A 24541-nucleotide genomic window follows, 5' to 3' on the forward strand; every position below is an offset into this window, starting at 1 on the left:
TCATACCAAAATCTTGCTCTGTGTAACAATATGAAATAAGTCAGACAGAGGAAGACAAATGTCAGATGATTTCATTTATATGTGGCATCTATAAAACAAAATAAATGAACAAGCAGAACAGAAACAGACTCATAGGTACAGAGAACATTTTGACAGTTACCAGATGGGAGGAGGGTTGGGAGATAGGTGAAAAAGGTGAAGAGATTAAGTAGTACAAATTGGTTATTACAGAATAATCACAGAGATATAAAGTATAGCACAGGGAATATAGTCAATAATATTCTAATAATTGTGTTTGTATGGTATCAATAACATTCTAATAAGTATGTATGGTATCTAATGGGTATGAGATTTAACAGGATAATCATGTCATAAATTATATAAATGTCTAATCACTGTTACACACTATAAAATTTTTTAATTATTAAAAATAAAATGAACTATTATGATGATATAGATGTTCTCTTTTTAAAAAGTTACCTTAAATAAGTATACACATATACTATATAGGTCTAATGTGTTAACAGTCATGGCAATCATCCAGGTGAGTGAAGTCTATGTGGACAGCTAGTACAAAACACAAAGAAATAATACCCACATCCTGTTTGCTCCCAAGGGGAATTCTGTAACAAATAACTTGTTCTGACACCACGGGATTGAGATGCATTCACCTACACCATATTTATAAATGCTATTCCTACTCTTTTCTAATACAAGGTATAATGAAAAAGGAAGGGAAAATACATACACAGGTCTAAAACCCTGTGCCAGAGCCAGTGAGGCCAGATACAGAATTCCCAATTTTTTTTATTTTTACAGAGGAAACACAGGGCAATAATTATATAATATTCCTAGAGTGGTCTAGAGAAGCACCCTATACTTATTCAGAAACATTAAGAATTCTACAATAAACTCTACTGTTAAAAATTCTAAGAAAAAAAATTTTAAGTATAATAAAGACAACTGCATCACAACTCTTTGAATTGGGTTTTCCAGTCAAAGGAGTATCCAAAGAAATCTTGGTTCTCAGGTTTGGGGATTTTGGAATAGTGAACCTAGTATTGCAATATAAGCATGAGGCTCAAAATATGTAAATCTATCAAAGAAGAAGAAGAAACATAACATACTCTATTTCTTTTAGGTGGCTACTGCAAAATATGCGGTGGCCTTTGAACACACAGTAATGTACAGCTATGTGCTACTTCCTCACACTGCTTACACAACTTGAACACATTTCTATTCTGAAGAGAATGAAAGTAAAATACAAATTAAGACAACTCTAGTTTTCTTCAGAAACTTATTGCAGTATGCTGTTAGCAGCATAACATTAAATTTTAGGCCTACAGACAAAACCCTGTATAAGAAGATCACCTTCCGTTATTCACCACATTTAAAAACACTGGATGTGAAGCAAGGATCCTTTCTTGACCTTTGGTCTCAAAACTGTGCAATTTGTTTAGAACCAGAAGTTATTTCCTATATCTGATATTCACACTTACTATGGAAAACAGGCTCACTCCAGATTCAGACACACAGTTCCAGTTTACCTAAAACCCCTAGAGAATTATCTGCTGTTCTAAGATAATTCCAAACAACTGATGAGTAGTTACAGTATTTAACACTTTAAAAACACATGAGAAGTGTGTACTGAAACAGGCCAACAATGCATAGAAAACAATTTCTGTTCATCTGCATATCAGCATGATCTATGCATATATGCACCATGTCTCAGAGTGTTAATTCACTTATTGGAGACTATAAGAAAAGAATAATGTCATCCTAATTATCATACATAAAACTTTATTAGGTGTATTACAACAGATACCCAAGTTTCAAGTGGCCTGTTCTTTTTGGGTCTGGTAGTTTTAGAGAACTTGATAATTTTTAGGAACATATCCCATTATAGCAGAAGCACCCCTACAGAAGAAAAGAAACTCAGAAAATCCTTTAAAGTATTCTAGTATTTTTTAATAGACTAAGTTCTTTTTTTGTCTTGCTTAGTAAAGAAATAATTCATTATGTTCCACAAAGCTATCTTTAATATTCTTGAAGTACAACATTTTTCTGTCAAAGAACTACCACAACAATCTCTCTCATTAGCATTATATTCAAAAGTAGACAACAAATTACTAACCTCCTGTATCCCAAGGCAAAGATAATAGATGCTGTCGGGTGCATAACTCTCTCCATTTGGCCGGCGGATCTCATTGACAAAATGAGCTAGTCCATAGTTCAGCTCAGCCGTGGTGTGAGACAGCAGATCCTCTTTTAACTTTACTGATTTAGCTAAAAAAAATAAAATGAAAAATTAGTAATTGCTATTATTTACTGTATTAAGATTAAGAAACTCCCTAAAATTAATTTATTCTATGTTAACAACTTAAAAGTAATATAAAAGCTAAATTTAATTAAAAAAAATTAAAGGTAGCTAGTAACAAAATTTTTGCTTTTAAATAGGGTGTGGAGGAAACAAAATCAGAACACTTACGAGATTTTAGCTCATCTAATACCAGAAGATCTTCATCAAGTTGTCTAGTTTTGACCCAGTGTTTCCATGCGTTTACACCATACGTATATTTGAAAGGAAAGCTGCATTCTGAATTATCAGAACTATCATCATGAGACTGGTATCCTGATACAGCTTTTCTCTTGGTTCCCTAATAGTAAAACACCACTGTAAGTTTCCTTTTGTTTAAAATCTATAGTATTTCATGACTTTACGTAAGCCATCAATCAAAAATGCAAATTAAAGAAGTATTATCCAAATGGTTAGAATTGACTGGTATTCCTGCCTTGAAATGTATTTCCATGAATGCCTGTGTACAATAAAATTTTATTAACTCCTGCTGAGAGTTAATGATGAGAAAATAAATACGACACAATAAACTAATAACCTGAAATAAAAGGATTGTAAATATTTAATGTAAGAGAAATTGAGGAATCTTTCAATAATCCACCATATAGGGAATGACCCCTCAACTCCTTTTCACTTTCTTGATGGCATTGTTTGCTGTACAAAAGTTTTAAATTTTGATGTAATCCAATTCATCTTGTTTTATTTTCTTCCTTGTGCTTTTGATGTTATATCCAAGGAACTAGACCTAACTAAAGAGAATTAAAAACTGAAGCCTGTTTTCTTTTAATAGCTTTATAATTTAGTTCTTACATTTAGGTCTATGACCCATTTTGAGCTAACTCTTTTGTGGTATTGGGTAGGAGTCCACTTCATTCTACTGTAGCGTACCCACTCCTTTTTCAGTTTCTTTCTTTTGGGAGAAATTTGTGAAAGTCATCTTTCTTTCTTTCTTTCTTTTTTTTTTTTTTTTTTTTGCTTTTGACCATACTTTATGTTGGAAATCAGAAACAGAGAAAGTTGTTGATAAAATCTTTAAAACAACTATACCTGTTAATACAATTAGATTTCGTCTACCTAAATTAATATTAAAGACTCTGAGATGTCTATGTGTTGGCATGCTTAAAAGAAACCAGATATAATCAACTGTGTACTCCAACCTCACTGATTAGTCTCACCAGAAATAATGATGGAAAAAACAGCTCCTTAGAAAAGTCTCAATTCTTGTGAAATAATTGAATTTGGCTGCAACTACATCAACCTTTTATATAAACCTTTTATCAACAGAAAACTTAAAACAAAATCTAAGTGGCAATAATATTCACTCCTCTTCTTTGAAGTTACAATTAAATCTGAGACATTTTTACTACCTAAAAATGAAGTAATAGAGTCTAGCCCTTAAAGTCCTTTTAAATCAAGAAAATAAAATATCTTCCCATAGTCACAGGCATAACTGAAAACCACTGTATCCTTACTCTATGCCTGTATAAAGATATTACTATATAGAGATATTAACCAAATGTAAAAATACTATTAATTTCATACCTTTTTTTTAGATCGAGGTCTAGGCTGTTCCTCATATTCTTCTCCAAAAACAGGTGGTAATAAAAATTCATTTTCCATATCAAGCTCCTCGGCAGCTGACAATAAAATCAGAATAACTTGTATTCCAAATGTAATAGCAGAGGCTTATGTTACATAAACACAGCCAACAAGGAAATAACCAGAGAATGTAAACAGGCACCCTTATGTGGGGACAATCTGCACTGGGTTGAAGAGTTATGATCTTCCTTATACTCAACATGGTCTATGAGTTCTGATAAATCCTGTTCAAATTCTTTAAAAACATGTATAATGAAGATCAACAGAAAATTCTCATGTAAATATATATCAGAAAAAATTAATTACAACCTGAAATTCAATTTTAAGATCTAAATGGTCTCAGTACAAATCTGTTTCAATCTATTAAATCTTTCCTAAAATAAAATGCTTTATGCTCTATCCAGTGTGCTTATTTGCCATAAACAGATTAAGAAAAATAATGAAAACAGAACATATTACTTTTACAACACAAGATCTGAAAATACTTTTTCCTTTTGAGGGTCAAATTAATTTTCAAAAAGGTCTTAAACATGGTATTGATATTTACATTTTAAAGAAACACACAAATACTTCTTTATCCTTTTCTCTATCTTTAAAATTTTGCATCATGAGTTACTTTGAGAAAATTTCCTTTTAAGACTTTAAAAAATTCTTAAGTCCCTACGAGTCAATCCTATGCCTCATTTCAGAAGTTAACTATTCAGTTTTATTTGGGTAAAAAGAAAAGACAAATATGAACAATAAAGGCAATGACATGAACACAAATTTAGTTATGATTCCATAATTAAATTCCATAACCATAATTCACATTAAAAGAATAAAATAGCATTTTAAATACCTCTGGGAAAATCTATTTCAATATCCAAGTCTGGTTCATATGTTACATCAGGCAGGCTGGACTGTGTCTCTGGGTCAGAGTTCTTCAAGAGATCTGAACCAATTATGTCTGTCTCAGTAACTACACCTGTAATCAATCCATACTGTCATTTGAAATCAAAACAAAAGACCAATGGTGCCTATACCTGGCAAAATAAAGTCAGTTAATTATAAATGCAAAACAATACTTACATTAACTACTATAAGTTTCATAATCATTAAGAGAGTCATAAGTACACAAAGACTTTTAATCCTGTAAGTTTTTGACCTCCCCTCTTCAAAAGTTACTAGGCATGCTTTGCTAGTAAAACAACTCTAATATCAGAGTTATTTCTAAAAGCAATCTCTTGTCAAAAGTAAACTAATGAAGGTGGGTAACAGCAATGTTCAACTTTTTTCTTGAATTGTGACTTGGGTGTTTCACATCATTCAACATATGCTTATGTACAACTGTCTTCAAATATTTTCATCAATTGATTTCAAACATTTTTGTGTAGTAACCCATGGTAAGAAGTGTGTTCCACTACATTTAAAATAAAAATAAAAAACACTAGTTTCAACCCATTGAATTAATTTTACAACTCCCTAACAAAATGCTTCAAAAATACTGTCACATCATGAAATACACAGAACTTAATAGTGTTCCTATTGAACTCTAAAGGGAATTAGCTCATGGATGAAACAGGACTCTGTTGTCACGAGAGGATTAAATATTCTAAGGGGAGGAATAAATATTCTACGAGATACAGTCGTCCACAACACACTCATCACATTGTACCATTTGGCAAGCAGTGCCCTACGGGAAGTTACAATAAACCCTTGTTTAGAACATGCAAGTGACCTCAGTATAATCAATAAAACAAAACTGGGAATAATTATTACAAAATAAGAGTCTAGATTATTATTAAGCCTACTACAAATTAGTTTTGTGACTGAGCTACTCCATTAAAATAAGAATAATTTTGAGTTAATCATACAAGTCAAATCCTGTTACAATTTAAAAAGAGGTTGTACAAATCTCTTCTTGAAATTGGGCTTCACAATAGAGAACACCTAAATAGATATAGCTTGACTCTCTTGCTATAAAATACAGTTTTGTTACAATGCTTCCGACTCCTACATCAAGGATGAAAATGCCCTATAACAACTAATTGCACTTAGTAAAACCCAACAACACACTCATCCACAAGGTGTAAACAGTGTTACTCACTGTTGATGTTAGCAGCATCTGTTTTCCCCTGGTCTTCAGTCATCATGTCTGTCATTGTAAGAAACTCAGTATCAAGAGAATCTGAAGAAACTTTGCTCTTTAGCTCCTCAGCTGCTGCAGGGTTCTTCTCACTGCTGTCCACCCGAGCCGGCAGAAAAACAGGGACTGGCACCTAATTCACCCAAGTTTGCTCAACATTAAAAGGTATTTTTCTAAAGCAAAAATTATTCTGACACGTGGTCTACTTTATCATTCTATATGGATAAAAGCTTTGGAAAAAAACACATATCAAAACTAAGATGTCAACTGTCACCCCCCAAAAAAGCCCAAAATACCAGCAGCTACTTTTTGAAATAAAAAAATTTTTAAGTAATTTTTGAGTTATTATCAACACAGCATTCCATAAAAGGATCGTCAGAGCTGGCAAGACAGATGAAATTTATTTCCTTTCTGTGGTCTGCTTGTCTACCAAGTTCCGTATTAAAATCTGAAGATATGTATAGATGAATAAGAAGCACCCTTTGCCCTCAAAGAATTTAGAACACAGTTGGGAAGGCAGATATAAACCAGCAACAGTGATACAATATGACTGGTGTTATAATAGTAATATATGTAAAGTATTATGGGGGTCTAGAAGCTAGAACCGTGTGCTACTCTGCTTGGGGAATAACAATGATTATAAGGAAAACACCTAAAATTTATTAAGCTCCAGGTGTTGAGTAATGCAGAGATGGTGATGGGTAGGCAGTGGCAACCCTGCTCCTCCCACTATGCATATGTATATATGTATTATAATATGATATATAAAATACATGAAATATGATGTGATCATAAGCACAGAGGGGCCACCTGGAAAAAATCTCCATCAGTATTCATGTTTGGGGTACAGGTTAATAATCTATTCTGGCAAACTGATATATAATCTTTAAAAACTACTGACAATTTTAGAGCTGGAATGACATTACAGATAATTTATTTCTACATCTTAATTTTAATGTTAAGAAACCAATACCTATCTCCCAGGGAGCTACAATATGTAAGCCCTGACACAGAGTCCTAAGTACTGCAAGGGATTTAGATTAAAATAGAATGGTATTTCATTCACAGCTCTATCCCACGTTACAGTTCTAAAGCTTCAACAGCTTCACAAATATTTCTTTCTACAATGAATTCAAATGTATTATATAAAGTACATGTCCTGGCTGGTGTGGCTCAGTTGGTTGGAGCATTATCCCATACACCAAAAGGTTGCAGGTTCAAATTCTAATCAGGGATCTTGTAAGAGGCAACCAATTGATATTTCTCTCTCACATTGATGTCTCTCTCCTCCCCACCCTCTGTTCCCTCCATCCCCCAATTCTCCTCTCTAAAAGCAATGAGAAAATTCCCTTAGATGAGAAAAAAAATTGTATTTAAATAAAATTTAAAAATATGATGTGCATAAAGCAGACACAGACATCTGCTGTTATTCACTCTCAATAATGAATACACGCCTAGTTCAACACAAAGCCATCACCAACAGAGATTCAAGCACACCTAAGTTAACTGTTGAAGAAAGGCTGACTCAACCCCGTTTGCTAGCTTCACTGAAGCATAAGTGCAGCATTGCTCTCCCAGCCAAATCTCACAATAGAAAAGAGGCTGAGCCCTGGCTCGTGTGGCTCGGTGGATGCAGCGCCAGCTTGCAAATCCAAAGGTCACTGGTTTGATTCCCAGTCAGGGCACATACCTGGGTTGCAAGCCAGGTCTCCAGGTGGGGCATGTGAGAAGCAACCAATCTATGTATCTGTCACACATCAATGTTTTTCTCCCTCTCTAAAATAAATAAAATCTTTATTAAATAATTTTTTAAAAGAAGTTGAAATACAACTTACAGGAACAGGAACTGTAGTGGGAACGGGGATATTCTGGCTGTACATGTGCATGGGTACTGGGATATACACAGGCACAGGGATAGGCACTGGGACAAACTCTGTCTTCCAATTGTCATCTGCAAAGGCAACATGTAATGAGAGAGCTCATTAACTAGCACTGATACAAAGTGCTCAATGTTAAAATGATGTGGTAATTAAGAAAAGCTTAAGTGCCTCGGTACCCGTTTAAAATAAATTCCCACTTTTCACAAAATTAGGTAACTTAAAAACAAAACTGAGTGAAGAAGCTGTTCTGCTTATAGACAGAATAGAATTTAAGCACTCCTTTAGTAGAATGAAAAAACCTTTTAAAAATATTACATAGTTCCTGACACCCTACGGATTCTTTCTCACCTCCCCACAAAAAGATTTATTTAATCTAACAATTAGAATACAGCTATAATTTACATTTGGTGAAAATATATATTTATTTCATCTCATTCTGAGAAGGAAACAGCATTGCTATTATTACAAACCAAGTCAGAGATGCTGTTCCAAGGGAGAACTGTAAGTCTTAGCCCCAATACAAGTTTTGCCACAGCATTATTTCACCAGTTACATTGATTTGTATCCTAGACCTTTAATAAGAAATTAATTTTCATCAATGATTATAAATAATATGCTATATATATGTCTTTGAGATATATATCTCAAAGTGATATCTAAACTTAGGCAAAATCAATAGAAAATGACAAGGTGACTAACAATCTGTACACTATTACTTGAGAAAACCATGAATTTCATGAAGTGAGGTATAAGTACAGGAAAGTATATAAGTCAAATTCCTCAACCTTACCTGTCTGACAAGATTTGGTCTGCATGTGAGGTTTACAGTAAGTAGCTTTTGTCATTGTTAAAGGTTTGCAAAGAACTGCTTTGTTCTTCATCTCTTTGTTAGGTGTTGGAGAAGGGGGTGGTGCTGAACCCTAGAGAGAAGCAAAGAAACACTTTATTTTTACCTCTGATTTTTATTACTTCCTGGCGGGAATGATTACGTGGTTTCTAAAGCTGTGGAGGGAACACAGTATGAGTATAACTAAATTGTACTATTAATATCATGTTTAGGACTTCTGGTCAGGATGGAGGAATTAGGTAAACAAACTTCACCTCTTCCCACAACTACAGAAAAAATTACAACTAGACATAAAACACATATAACCCAGAACATCGTTGAAAATCAACCTGTATAGAAGCCGGACAAGCAAGGATTTAAAGAAGCCACATTCGTCCAGATGGGTACACTCTTCTACAACAGGCCATGCTACTAAGACAGGAAGTCAAAGCAGTTCTACCTAATACACAGAAACAAACATAGGGAGGCTGCCAAGTTGAGGAGACACAGAAATATAACCCAAATGAAAGAACAGATCAAAACTTCCCAAAAAAGAATTAAACAAAATGGAAATAACCAACCTATCAGATGCAGAGTTCAAAACAACAGTGATCAAGACATTCAAAGAACTCACTGAGTATGGCAAGAGAATAAAAAAGACCCAGGCAGAAGTGATGGTTATGTGAAGTGAAATAAAAAAAAAAAAAAAAAATCTACAGGGAACCAACAGTGAAGGGAAGGAAACTAGGACTTGAATTAACAATTTGGAACAGAAGGAAGAAATAAACATTCAACCGGAACAGAATGAAGAAACAACTGATAAAAATGAGAGGTAACCTCTGGGGCAACTTCAAACATTCCAACATCTGAATCACACAGGTGCCAGAAGTAGAGGAAGAGCAAGACATTGAAAATTTATTAAAAAAAAAAAAAACAATAAAGGAAAACTTCCCTAATTTGGTGAAGGAAATAGACATAAGAGTCCAGGAGGCACAGAGAATCCCAAATAAGAAGGACCCAAACAGGACCACACCAAGACACATTTTAATTAAACTGCCAAGGTTAAAGATAAAGAGAATCTTAACAGCATCAAGAGAAAAACAGAGACTTATCTACAAAGGAGCTCCCATAAGACTATCAGTTGATTTCTCAAAAGAAACCTTACAGGCAAGAAGGGACTAGCAAGAAGTATTCAAACTGTTGAAAAGCAAGGACCTACAACCAAGATTGCTCTATCCAGCAAAGCTATCATTTAGAATGGAAGGGCAGATAAAGTACTTCCCAGAGAAGAAGATCAAGCTAAAGGAGTTCATCATCACCAAGTCATTATTACATGAAATGTTAACGGGACTTGTTTAAGAAAAAGAAAATCAAAACTATGAACATTAAAGTGGCAACAAATTCACATCTTTGAACAAATGAATCTGAAAAAACAAACTAAGCAAGCAACTAGAACATGAACAGAAGGACAGATATGGAAACACTTGAAGGGGAAAAGAGGAGAATGAGGGAAAAGATGAAAGGATTAAGAACAAAATTGACAGAAGGGTGTCAAGAACAGTATAGGAAATGGAGAAGCCAAAGAACCCATGGACATGAGTAAGGGGGGAACTAGCGGAGAGTATGGGGGTACCAAGAGAAGGGGGACAATGGGAAAAATTAGAACTGTAATAACATAATAAAATATATATTTTAAAAAATATTATATTATCACATCCTAATCTGACAGAATCAGTTAGTATAGAACAAATATGTCCTGAGCATTAGCAAAGCAACACTGGTCCGTGTTACCTTCAAAGTATACCATCAGCATACCTTTTAAAAACAAAATGCAATTCTCACTTTTAAGTACAAAAGCAAGGTTATGAACCTGAACTTTTTAAAAATAATTTGACTCTCACATTTATTTGAGGAATAAATAAGTTCTTGCAGTTAGTATGGCTATGCGATACTCTGTATAAACAGCTTATATATGGTACTAACTTTGAAAAGATAAAAATGATGAAAAAAATTACCAAAAATATTACTAAACTTTAAGTTGTGCACTACCCATGTCCCAGCAATTATAATTTAGAAACTTATAGTCTCTCAGATATTTTCAGTAAGTTCAGAGTAGCATTATTTGCAATTGAGAAAAAGAACACACACACAAAACCTAACAAGTCGAAGCTCTGTGCAAAAGGGACTGAAGATAAGGTGCTCCCCATACCACCTACTGACACGAGAAAAACTGACAGAATACTAACACACTCAGTTACCATTACTTGGCTAGTTCTGTTCTACATAGTCACTGTGAGCAATGAACAGTTGCTCTAAAAGGAAATAGAGCCCTAGCCTGTATGGCTCAGTTGGCTGGAAGGTCACCTAGTGTACCAAAATGTCATAGGTTCAGTTCCTGTTCAGGCCACATACCTAGGCTGCAGGTTCTATCCCCAGTTGGGGTGTGTGTGGGAGACAACCAATCAATGTTTCTCCCTCACATCAATGTCTCTCTCTACCCACCCTTCCTTTACTGTCTCCCTCCCTCTAAAGTCAATAAAAAATAAATAGAAGGAAATCCAAGGATAGGTTCCTGCCAGCCTCTGGTCACAATACTTTCATTAATAAATCAATACATAACCTCGTTTCTGTTGAAACACTTTATTTAATACCTATTCCTTACAATAATGATATGCAGCATTTCTTTATAACAATATGATCACAGCACTTTGTATAATGTGTTCCACTCAGACATGTACGCATACAGTACACACATATTGCACAGTACTTATACCCAGTACTGTGAACACATATGTCAGTGATGCAAATCAGGTCCTGAACAGACTTAGCACTCAAACTTTTGTAAGAACATTAGTGCCTCAACTGTTGGCAGAGCTGCAGGATGTACACCAGGCAAGTACACTGTGGGGTGAGACTTCTTGACCTTGGCATACCCATGGACACCAAGGAAGATGTAATGGAGCTTATTCTGTAGACAAGAAAGACATCAATGAGAGTGGCATAGTGACATCTGGCAGCTGTACCTCAAAAGTTGGGCTCTTGCAACTTGCTGAATATTAGCGAATTTCCCTCCCAAACTGAGTTCAAAAATTATGTAAGCTTTGTCTGCTGGGCTTTTCACCTCACGTCTTTTGAGCATTTTGATGTAAGGTGCACACACAGTGGTGCTCGACTTGAAGGCTTTGCTCAAGCATAGGGTCTCATGCCTCCATGTCACTGACAACTTTTCCAAGGCAAAATTCCACTCCAGTATTTTGGCTGCTGTTGGAGGGAAATTCTTGGGAATCCTGCTAACTTTTTTTTTTTAAGATGTTATTTATTTATTTTTAAAGAGGGAGGGGGGGGGGAAAGAGAGGGGGGGGGGGAGAGGGAGAGAGAGAGAGAGAGAGAGAGAGAGAGAGAGGGAGAGAGAGAGAGAAACATCAATGTGCAGTTGCTGGGGGCTGTGGCCTGCAACCCAGGCATGTGCCCTGACTGGGAATTGAACGTGCGATGCTTTGGTTTGCAGCCCACACTCAATCCACTGAGCTATGCCAGCCAGGGCATCTTAAGCTAATTTCATCACTGAGTCTGACGCCTTGTTTTTCTATCTTGTCCAGGTCATTAGTGGGCTCCTGCATTCTCTGCCAAACCTTCCATCACGTCATCATCTTTCATGTCCCCAAAGGTTTCTCCATTTATTCACGAATGATAGGTACTGTTTTTAACACTGTTTTTTTTTTTTTAATTTTCTGTAATACCTTCCAAGACTTTGAAATTTCTCACATAGAGTCTGGTCAAACATTTCCTAATGGTTATTCAAAAAGCCTGCTGATGCTGTCCTGGGCTGTGTTAACACAATCAATAATGTCACATACTATGAGTGAGTTCCAGAATACCATCATGGTGTTTTCCATGTTGGTGTTGAGAGCCTTGTAAGCTCTTACGAGTAAGCCTTGAAGGCTTTCAACATGACCTGACCAAGAGGTTGGATAAGACATAGTGTTTGGGGGACATAAAAAGAACTACAGTGAGGTGAACATTTCTGAGCTCTTCCTGGCAACAGATAAATAGTAAAACTTTGAAAGCAAGGTTTTTATTTTGAGTATAGTGTTCAACCTCTAGGATAAAGCAGTTGGTAGAACTAATCCCAGACACCCAGGCAATATTTCATGCTTTTTTGTCCCACCTCCAGTGATCTGCAGACAATTCAGCTTTTCCTCTTTAAGTGCTTATTATGGACTGTGTATGGGTTCTATACACCAAGAGGAAATTTATGCTTAAAATTACCCTTGGCATTGGCACACAATAGCACAGTTGTGTAGTCTCAGAATGATTTAAAAGTCAGGGACTTTGGAGACCACTTGTATTATATAGTTCATTTGCCAAAGACCCTGTAAAAAGACAACCAAGTCTTAGCAGTGTTGAAATCCCCTTGTCCACATAATCCTTTTCCTGCATAAACAAATAACAGGTCTTCTCCCATTGCACCCTGAACTGCAAAACCCACCTTGTCTGCCAGTTTCACAGTTTTCATACCACATCGCCTTAAAATGTGTAAGCCAGACAGCACTAGGCAGGACGAAGTTAACTTCTTCTTGCCCTGGGTAACATGTGAGCCAAAGTCTCACAACAGTACTGTTCACTAAGCTTTTAAAATTAGGTGTAAGCTCATGAATCAGTAAGTCATCAATACTCCAACTCTTCCACAGCTTCACCACACACTATAGCTTGACTTCAGCACTTGGAGATGCCATCCTATACAGACTGGTGAATGTCTTGTTCCTTTCTTGGGTGTACTGTATTGCTCATGCATGAACACTGAACTCACAGCCAACTGAATGGAGTTCAACCAACAACACATGTATCTCCTCCATAAGGCACATAAAAGATTTTGGGTACATAGGACCAATAGACAGCACTTCAGCATTAGGCTTAAAGGATCTTTTAAACAGCAAAATCACACACACACAAAAAAAGGGGGAACAAAAAGATGAAACACGTACACTAATCAGACTATGAAAAGGACACCTGTGTACTGTGGTATTAACTAGACAAGAAGGCAAAGCCTCCCCCTTGTCAACCTGGAGGAGAACATGCCTCAAATGATTCACATTTTTCACTGCTCTTCACATGTTTGCAAAGTGACCTCGAAAGTGCCACGGGTAGTGATGTAGGGTTACAAATAAATTTAGAGAGTAAACAAATTTGCAAATAGGAACAATGAGGATCAACAGAACTTAAATAAAGCACTTAATGTTTAACATGTTTACTTGTGCATATTTAAAAGTCTAAAAGGGAATAAGTAAAAAACTGTTTATGATAGATACTTCACAAGTTACAAATAATATATATGGCCAAGGGGACTGGTACCAGTATGAGCTTATTCTAGGTTCCTCAGGATTTCAAACCACATAATTAATCAGCTGTAACACAGAGTTTTGAACAGGGGCTAGGGAACTTGGTTATATAACACTACTGCTGCGTAGTATCAAGTAAGTAATTCAATCTCTTGTGCCTCAACTTCCTCAATTGTAAACTGGGAATAATTTAGCAAACAGTTACTGAGTATCTACTAGATCCCTACTAGCACTTGGGTAACCTTGGTCTGAACTGAAAATACTTTAGCATCCCCATCTTTGATGTTATACCCCTTGTTCTTAATGCTAGAGTATTAAGCTTGAGTCTTAATGCTAGATTACTCCTATCATTCTGCCAATGTTACATCATGATGATGAAACTATGCCACCTGGTAAAAGCCTACATTTGATAAGGCTGCTTACTCTTCTGCTAGTCAATAAGCAGATCTATACCCATTTATAATGAATACTGAGGGACCCATTATATAAGTTTAATAATATGGAGTGCATAAGGGAACTAAATGGTAATGGAAAAAAAAATACAGTAAAGATTAAATCCAAAAAAAGAGAGAAAATTTAACAATAAAAGCTACCATCTGTTGAGTATTTGCTATATGCCAAGGACAATGTGTTATAGACAATGTTTGTGTCCCCCTAAAATTCATGATAAAATCTAATCCCCCAGGTGATGGTATTTAAAGATGTGGCCTTTAGGCAATGATTGGTCATAGGAGCAGAGCCTCCATGGATAGGATTAATGCCCTAATGAAAGAGATCAGAAGTTAAGAAAAAGCCTTTGTTCTTAACTACCAGACTGCCTTTGTGAGGTGTTTAGAACTTACTATGTGATAATCCCCCAGGCAGATACTATCTTCATCCCCATTTTACAAAAAAGGAAATTCATACAAAGCAGTGAAGTGACCTGCTCAAAACTATATAAACTAAGCTCTCAACATTTGAAATTTATGGGTGTAGAAGTAAAAGATTCCAAAAGCTTACAAGGAGGAAAAGATGGGAGAGGACTTTACTGATTTATCCTCCCCGACCGGTAATGCTCCTCTGTCTGTCATATGATAGGGTTCAAGTGCTGGTAGAGTTTCCTGAAGCCTTGATCAAAAGCTTACATATATGAAACAAGGTTGGCAAGTTGCTTGATAGCTGCACAAAGATAACAGAACAGGGAGTGATCTCTTTATGTTCCCTGGCATAAATCAAAATGCATGGTATTAAAATCAGGTGATTCATGTCCTGGCTGGTGTGGCTCAGTGGACTGAGCGTGGACCATGAACCAAAAGATCACCAGTTCAATTCCCAGTCATGGCACATGCTCGGGTTGCAGGCCAAGTCCCCAGTAGGGAATGTGGGAGAGGTTACCACACATTGATGTTTCTCTCCCTCTCTTTCTTGTCCCTTCTCCTCTCTCTAAAAATAAATAAATGAACTATTTTTAATATAATAAAATCAGATTTTTCAGCTGAATACTTTGATGTATTTCTGAGTTACCTGACAAAAGTGTATTCCCACAGGAAAAGGCATTCTTACTTTTTTAGAATTCTGTCAACTACTAATATCAACGGGTATAATACTTTAAAAACACCCATGTTTCTGTGTCAGTATCAGTGATCTTAAGCTGTGGTTACACATTAAAATCACTTGAATAATTTTTCAAAAACACAGAATCTCTGAGTTGAGGCCCAAACATTAGAAGGTTTTGAAAACTCCCCAGGTGATTCTAATGTATAGCCAGACTTAGTCCTTCTTACCAGAAAAAGAACTAGCCCAGACACTTACTGTGATGCCAATAAATGACTTCCTATAGAAATTCTCTTGGCTAAAGATGCCAGCAATTCCAGTACTGAAACCCCAGCGATTACTGCTAGAATCAGCAATGGACAGGGCAGACTCACTGCTCCTCGGTGTGGCAAAATATTGCTCCTTCTCAATTCATGGCATCAACCTATAGAAGTCTTAGAATGCTAACATAAAAGATGTATTGGGGGAAAAAAATCCAAAGGAAGAATACACTATGAAAGTATTTCTCAAATTTAAAATCTCCCAAGACCCTTATTTCAGAAATAAATGCTCAAAGCCATTAATAATCAGACCCAGCCCATCCTTTCACCCCCATGTCCTAAGATTCCACCACAGGCTCCATGAAACTTGGCCTTAATAAACAGTTTTATCAAATATGCATGCCCTTTGCAAATTATCATTCCTCTTCCTTTTCATCCCAGTCTACCTTCTACTTTAACTGTTTAGAAAGTTTCTCACAGCTGCCAGGAACAGACACACAGGGAATCATTTCAAACACCTTTTGCTACTGCCTTACAGATGCAACTATTATGGGTGCTTCGACTCAAATATACAAGGTAGGGAGAAGCCATAATTATTCACTTTTATCTTCCTTAGATGGTATGAAAGTATTTGTTTAATATCAAGTAATTCAGTTGAACACTTCAACTATCTCAACAGAGCAAAAGTAAAAAATCTCTTATTATTATTATAATCAGATTGAACTGATTATTTACTTTTTATATCCCCACATTGTAAAAATAAATGTTTAGCCCTGGCTAGCGTAGATTGATCGCGGGCTGGGAACCAAAGTGTCCCAGGTTCGATTCCAAGCCAGGGTACATTCCTGGGTTGCAGGCCATAACCCCCAGCAACCGCACATTGATGTTTCTCTCTCTCTCTCTCTCTCTCTCTCTCTCTCTCTCTCTCTCTCTCTCTCTCTCTCTTTCTCCCTCTCTCTCTCTCTCTCTCTTCCCTCCCTAAAAATAAAAAATAAATAAATAAAATCTTAAAAAAAAAAAGAACTGATTTAAACAAAAAAATAAAAAAAATAAATGTTTAACACTTTACTTAAGCAATACCTACCATCATTTTGGTTCGGGATGTCTGGCAACCATGATCTAAAAAATAAAAACATAAGCAAATTTAAAAAGAAACAAATATCACTTTCTTCAGAATTTTCTAAGTCTGCATTTGTCATTAAATTTTAATGTTTTAAAATAATTACTAAAGAAAATATTTTAAGCCATTTTAAGTAATGAATATCAAATTTGAGACCTGAAATACAGAGCTAAATAAGTGAAGTTAATACTGTGTCCCCTCAACACACACACATAGTATTAGGGGCAATAGTACCTTCTAGATTTAACCCTTAAGTGAGTTACAGCTCCTTAAGGGCTTTTGTTGTTCCTTCCAACTACCCCCAGGCACATACAATTTGCTGAAAATGGTTTTCATTTAAAATTGTAGGAGACACATAATAGCAAGTTGAATCTTTTCATATTTTTGTTATAATTCTGTTTAGCTTCTCTCCAATCCCAACTAGACTCTAGTTCTTAAACCAGCATTAAATTTTTAAAAGAAAATAAAACAAAAAGCAACATATCTATAGAAACATCATACTGGGCACCTGCACCCAAAGAAATATGGAAGTTGCTGTTCAACTATCTCCAAAGTCAACTATTCATTATCATACTTTGAATTCGGATCTAAGAAACTAAAGATTGCTATACCCTTTTTTTCAAACTGCTCCCTAAGTAATGACATACCATAATTCAAGTTTTCAGGTCCTTTCTGAGTTGTCATGTTGGGCTCATTCTGCTGGCAGTAGAAGCGCAATAAACAATGCTGGTCACAAAAATGCTTCATTTCCCCACGCCATTGCACACGCTCTTTAAGAGTTCCTTGAGATTTACAACAGTCACACCTTGCAGCCTTAATTTGGGGGAAAAAAAAGGGGGGGGTGACCAGAGATCTGAATTACAAGGTTTAAAAAGTCAGATATGTTAGATTAAAAAATGTCTCAAATTTTGTCAGTAATTATTGCCAAATGTGATAAAATAATGTCTGATAAAAAAATTAAATTATAATATAAATCATAAATATGCAGTAAAATCCAAAATGAAAGTGAAAGAAATATAGCCATTTTCCAAATTGTCAAAATCCCTTTCTATACTTATCAGAAGTCAAAGACCTGCATTACAAAGATATGATAAAAAAAGTAAATACTGGTAAACCAACTGGTACAATATATTTTAATATTTTAAAATAATTCTGAGGGCCATAATGATATACTGGTAGAAGCCTCCTGCAATTATATTACATTGAAATCTCTGATTAATGAAGAGATTTCCCAGGTTTCACTGGTAGTTCATAATAAATCAATTTAAAGAAGTTGTACAAGACCAGAATAATTGACAAGATAAATTTGAAAAGCTCTATGCACTGATTTAATTTTAATGACAATGTCATGTTCATGTTTTAAAACACTCTGTTTCATTAAAAACAATTATATTTTAAGACAACTAATTTGTCCTACGGCTAGGAAAACAATCACCCCTAACTGGTCTACAATATGCAAAATAAAACCAACTAAAATTCATACATAAAAAGTTATACTTTATGATGGGGAATCAATAATCTAGAGACAGATTTTAATTTTTTTAGAGATCCCATTTGACCTAGATTTTGCCCATTTTCACTTTTTCTTAAATCTTGATCAGTGAGTAAACCACAGATAAAAATTATTAATTTCAAATACTTATTCCACAATTAAGAAATTTAATTTCTGATCTAGTTAAGAGTAGAAATTACTATAATTTTTAAATCACCCTTTAGTTTGAACTACTTAAGACATTTTGATAAAAATATTCAGCATTTTGTAGATCATAATAATCATAGCTGTAGCTTTTCTTCAGTACCCTAATTTACTTAGAGTTTTATACTGTGGGTTTTGAAATTTCTTGCTTTATGTCTCAACAGGAGTTATATGAATAAATACCACATCAAAATTCCTAGTCAGGAATATAACAAACAATTGTGTTGGTAAACAGGTGTTATATAACACACATACCCTAAAGTTAGAACACAGGTTCTTTTTTTTCTCCAGGTCAGATATTTCTCCTGCTGAGTGAATGTTAAATGAAGGAAGATTTATAATATAAATTATGACTATTCAGTGATGCCATTATCACATCTCTAGTCCCAAAACTTGCGAGTTCAAATTTAATAACGCTCCCCTAGCTGGTGTGGCTTAGTGAACTGAGTGCTGGACTGCAAAGGGTCGCTGGTTCGATTCTCAGTCAGGACACACTCCTGGGTTGCCAGCCAGGGCGAGTGAGGGGAACCACACATTGTAGTTTCTCTCCCCTTCTCTCTCCCTTCCCCCTGTCTAAAAATAAATAAATAACAATCTTTAAATAAAATGTTTAATAATACTGGTAATGTTATGTGGTAGTCTCAGTAACATTAGCACTTTATATTAACTAGGTCATATTCCCAATAAAAAAAAATGTCCCTATGTAAAATTCTCACAGCCAAAGACTGTTCTTTAAAGTAACAATTCACGTATTTCAGACTTCATTTTTTTTACCTATTTTTATATTTTATACTCAAAGAAAAGACAAAGGAGGAAAACTAAAAGCATAATATTCTATTCATTGAGTCTAAACAGTGCAAGAACATGATAAAAGTGAAGTTGTAGCAGAATACCTCATTCATTGAGAACCTAAAAAATAAAAGGCCAGAACGTGATATACTCTCTGTAATCCTTACAACAGTACTGAAAACCAAGCTCAGTGTCAGAAAAGTAATTTGTCTGAGGCCAAATATTAAAAATGCAGAGACAAGATTCAAAGTAGACTATCCACCAGGTTATAAAGACAATGGAAAGACAAAATGAGTTAATACAAATAACCAGAGAATCAAAATTCTAGTAAGTAAAATGCTGCTGCAAGAAGTTTCTCAATGTAACATCTAAAACCCAAATGAATTTGTATAAAACTTATTCAAATCACTCCAAATACTTGGCTGACTCTTAGTACATAGTGGTATTACCATTCACATAATAATTTAGAAGGCCAAAGGCATAAAACCAAGAACATTCCACCCAAAGAATCTGAACAATGAAATCACTTCAGTATTTTGTTAATTATAGACATTTAGATTTTATAGTAACAATACTTGAAGCTCCTTGCTTCCGGAAGGTTCAAAACAAATTCAGATGATTTCTCTCTATCCGAAGAAAAAGGAGCAAAATTAATGCCAATTTGTACATGAAAATAAAATAGGTATTTATTTTTTCAGGACAAAATAACAGAACTCTATACTAACTAAATGCCATAGACTTCAATGCCATAATCAAAAATTTAAAGTTGTGAACTTCCTTTTTTGTTCCTTACCAACACCACTCCCAACCACAACAGAACTCTTAAGAAAGCTTAACATTTCTATAGCACAAAGTGTGGCTAAGCTTCTGGTTTAAAAAATACTTTTTTAAAGTATCCTATCTACTCACTGGTCTTCCTGTCACTGTGGAACATCAGGGACTATATATTTGGGGGAGGGGGGTTACAGTCATATATTTGGGGGCAGGGGGAACAGTCAATAATAGGCAGGTAGTAACTAAACTCTTAAAAATCACTTCTTCAATAATTAACAAAACATTCAGCTTATACTATACTGATGTAATACCTGTAACTTTACATTAATCGGACAGTTTCAACTCCTCATTTTTGGTTGATACATATATATCCACTGTTCCCCATTACACCAATCAGACCTATTTTTGTAGGGAGTCAGGGAGAGGAAATCATGAACATAAATGAAATCGGGGACTTTATAGTCATTTTCAAAAGAAATTCTTTATGATTCCCCAAGATATCTTTCTGAATATAACAGAGTAATTCATTTTTTTAAATGCAGTGATAAAAGAGTAGGTGATTGATTACTATGCAAAGCATTAAGTGACAGGAATTACAAAAGAAAATACGAAGCCCTAGCCAATGTGTCTCAGCTGGTTGGAGCACCATCCTGTAAACTGAAAGGTCTCAGGTTTGATTACAGGTCAGGGCAAATGCCTAGGTTGTGGGTTCAGTTCCCAGATGGGGCGCATATGAGGCAACTGATCGATGTTTCTTGCCCTCTCTCTAAAATCAATGGGCATGCCCTCGGGTGACAATATTTAAAAAAAGGAAAAGAAAGAAAATAAGAAGAATTTATTCAAAGAAAGAAGTCAAATAGGGAAATACATTGTTTGCTGTGAAGAAAAAGCAAAATCGTCCAAGAAGATTATTTTAAGAAATAAAAGTTTTGATTCAGAATTACACAATGAAGCAGAAATTTATAAAATAAAATGACAGGAAATCATTATCAGACATTAACAATTCTGTCTCAAACTATACAATAAATTATGAAAAAGATAACAGATAGAGTAAAGTAGAATTTCCACATATGTAATCACTAAATACCTTTACTGGCTGAGATTATCCAAAACAAATTTTCAAAAATAAAACCTAATTAGTGGAGAAGAAGCTATCTCGTGTGCACTAAACTAAAATGGAGCACTTACTAAAATTGAGCACTTAAAATTCAGCCATTGAAGTAACATTTTCTGAGTGATTTCTCAAAATTGCGACTGTCTACCACAGAACAGGACATGGATTTAGACTAAAAGGAATGCATGTTAGAGGATGTCATTATGCCTGTCCTAAAATTTGAACCTTTAATCACAAGCAACAGTAAAGTAGTGAAGTAACTTAAAAAGTGTACCAAAACTGGCCCTGGCTGGTGTAGTTCAGTGGAATGAGCGCGGGCCTGCAAACCGAAGGGTTGCCAGTTCGATTCCCAGTCAGGGCACACACCTCGGTTGCAGGCCAAGGCCCCAGCTGGGGGCATGCAAGGGGCAACCAACACATTGATGTTTCTCTCCTCTCCTCCTTCCCTTCCCCTCTCTCTAAAAAATAAATAAATAAAATCTTTTATATATATATATATATATATATATATATATAAAGAAGTGTGCCATAACTCTTAGCCTTAACAATCTCTGACAAATTGGAAAGTTATCTTCTAAATGTTAGTTAATATTTTGAGCTTTAGATATTCAAGAACTTCACCAAATATTCTTACAAGTCTTCATGTCATTTCAACACTACTCACTTTCATTAAATGAACTAAATAATAGTCTACATACTTTAACCATTTCACTGTTTGTTTCTCTGGTAGTATTTTGCAATATTGAAGTTAGGATGACATCTGTTTTCACATGCTTCAGAACTATATCCGTAATGAAAATTTTTACATGGAGATAGCTTTCCATGTTAAGGACAAGAAATCAATGCTCCTGGGTGATACCTGACTAACCAAAGCACCAATTTACACTCATTTACTTATCCAGAAAGAAGTCAATGTAATGCACCAAAGGGCATTTGTCTTAACTTTTTAAGATACAGATTTTAATGAAACACACACACATTTACAGTTTCAAATTAAATGTTTTTTGGTCTCTATTGATTCATATAGGCACACTTTCGATTTGAAACTCTCCAAAGATCAGAACTAAAAAGGCAAAAATGATACACCTTAAGTATCCAAAACAATTACCTAATAATGTTCAACACTGATTAAGTAGTCATCAAAAATGTTTCTATTGTATTTAGTGAAATAAAGGCAACAAATTTTAGAGAAATAATCCATTTTGTTAAGCTACATTGCTGAAAATACAGGCATAGCCTAGTTTTGGGTAAAAAAAATCATTTCAAGTTATGAAGAACAAACTAAAATGACAAAAATTTTAATGAACTGTATAATCTGGGCTAAGTCCAAAGTGTGTACTTTTTTAAAATAAGTAAGCTACCAGAACCAAAATGGCAATAACTACAATGTTTTTTTAAAGACTGGTTAAAGCAGTGATTTTAATAAAGATTTTGAGTTACTTGCCTTGTAGTACCAATCCTGAAATTTTTTACAGCAGTCCTCACTACAGAAATCTCTCACAACACCATCCAATTCTTTAGTTGCTCCCTTCTTACATAGTTGAGAGCAGTAGTTACAAGTAACACATCTCAATCCTAAGCGTCTTGCAAAATCCTGTTTGTATAATAGTTTGCAGCCTGAAAAATAAAAGGTTTTAATATTGAAACAAAAAAAACACACCAAAAGCTACTTTTGGGGTGAGAATTTATGGCAAACAGATCATAAGCTTTAGAAACTGTATACATTCACATATAAAGTCCTCTTTCTCTCCTGATCAAAACTATGAAATCTCCTGTGATCAACACCAACCTGTAAAAATTCGAACAAGACATGGAATATTATATTGGATACCATATAGGTTCAAACAATTAGTGTTCTAAGACGCTCAAATCTGATAATGTCTCAGCACTGTTTTATTGGCTCTATTTAAATATAACCTTGCTTAGGTATTATAAACACACCACAAATTAGCATTTTAATAAATGAAATGATGTAGATTCTTGAGAGTGAAAGATGAGAATTATGACATTAACACTTTCACTCAAAAAGCAAACTTAAAGATATAATTCAGCTAAGTACGCATTTTAGACAGATTTTCTAGTCTTATTTGTCTCTGCCACCCTACATGGACCTTCAGGCAAGTAAAACTGGTTTATTCACGTGTAGACAGAAAACATTTTGTCGTTCTATTCCTTCAGGAGAATATTTTTTTACCTACTATGTAGGCGCATCACCTTAATTTTTTTAGGTATCTATTTTATTTACTCCCTATATTATCTCTATGAGGATTAAATAACCTTCCATACTTTACTCATGCTGTGCCTCTTAAAACTGACTTCCTGCTCCTTATCTACTGAAATCCTGCCATCCTTTAACAACAAAGCTCAAGTTACATCTCCTCCACAAACTCTGACCTCATCAACCTACTTTTAAATGACCTTTACCAATCATGAACTCAAACTGCAATTGTTTTATACATAATGTATTTTGGCAATTAATCTATGACTTCTTTTCTGTTACTCTGAACTATATTTATAAACATTTACATTATTTCACCTTTATTAGCTTTAACTTGCTAACTAGATGGAAGGACCAGGTAGTATATGTTTTAATGGAAGGACCAAGTAGTATATGTTTTATTATTTCTAACAGGTTCCAGCAGATAACCAGATACAGTTAGAGAAAGCACAAAATATATTAAACAGAAAAGGAGACACAGATCCCTTTTTTAGGCTTTTACTGGCACCTAAAGTGGTAATAAGTCCCTCTGAACGAAAATCATTTTCTTAAAATAAACATCAATTATCTATTTGCTGGTACTTGTCTGTTCATTTTAGTAAAATCCACATAATCCAAATGGTACAAGATCACTGATATGTATGTTAGCCATTGACACATCAATGCACTCATATTAAGGAATCACTAAGAATGTCAGGGAACAAAAATTCAGGTGTAAAAAGAGTTAATTAAGAATCAACCTTTTCAATGAAACACTATGTCACTTTTCATTATAACTGTGATCTTAACAGTAAACATGGTACCCTTTCATACCAGGTGAAATGTACCAATTAAACCTATAAAACTGAATGCTTTGTTTTATAAGCAGTATCTTCTTACATACACAAACTTCTATGTAAAATATACTCATAT

The 24541-nt window shown here is 34.8% G+C and overlaps 1 protein-coding gene and 1 long non-coding RNA gene across 4 annotated transcripts in view; one reads left to right on the plus strand and one right to left on the minus strand.

Annotated features, from left to right (window-relative positions):
- Window positions 1-276, plus strand: part of LOC118498944 — a 7318-nt gene extending 7042 nt beyond the window's left edge. Inside the window, exon 3 of the long non-coding RNA XR_004901434.1 lies at window positions 196-276. This is a non-coding gene — a long non-coding RNA (uncharacterized LOC118498944). The remainder of the gene's footprint in view (window positions 1-195) is intronic.
- Window positions 1-24541, minus strand: part of ZMYM2 (zinc finger MYM-type containing 2) — a 131082-nt gene that overhangs the window by 19047 nt on the left and 87494 nt on the right. For all 3 annotated transcript variants that reach the window (XM_028532748.2, XM_036018390.1, XM_028532749.2), the window contains 10 exons: window positions 22856-23028; window positions 17686-17851; window positions 17003-17037; window positions 8751-8880; window positions 7916-8031; window positions 6042-6213; window positions 4794-4919; window positions 3899-3993; window positions 2489-2657; window positions 2135-2286 (listed from right to left, as the gene is read on the minus strand). In XM_028532748.2, coding sequence (XP_028388549.1) covers window positions 2135-2286; window positions 2489-2657; window positions 3899-3993; window positions 4794-4919; window positions 6042-6213; window positions 7916-8031; window positions 8751-8880; window positions 17003-17037; window positions 17686-17851; window positions 22856-23028 — 1334 coding nt within the window. The remainder of the gene's footprint in view (window positions 1-2134; window positions 2287-2488; window positions 2658-3898; window positions 3994-4793; window positions 4920-6041; window positions 6214-7915; window positions 8032-8750; window positions 8881-17002; window positions 17038-17685; window positions 17852-22855; window positions 23029-24541) is intronic.

This window comes from Phyllostomus discolor, chromosome 2 (assembly GCF_004126475.2).
Source record: "Phyllostomus discolor isolate MPI-MPIP mPhyDis1 chromosome 2, mPhyDis1.pri.v3, whole genome shotgun sequence".
Lineage (NCBI taxonomy): Eukaryota > Metazoa > Chordata > Mammalia > Chiroptera > Phyllostomidae > Phyllostomus > Phyllostomus discolor.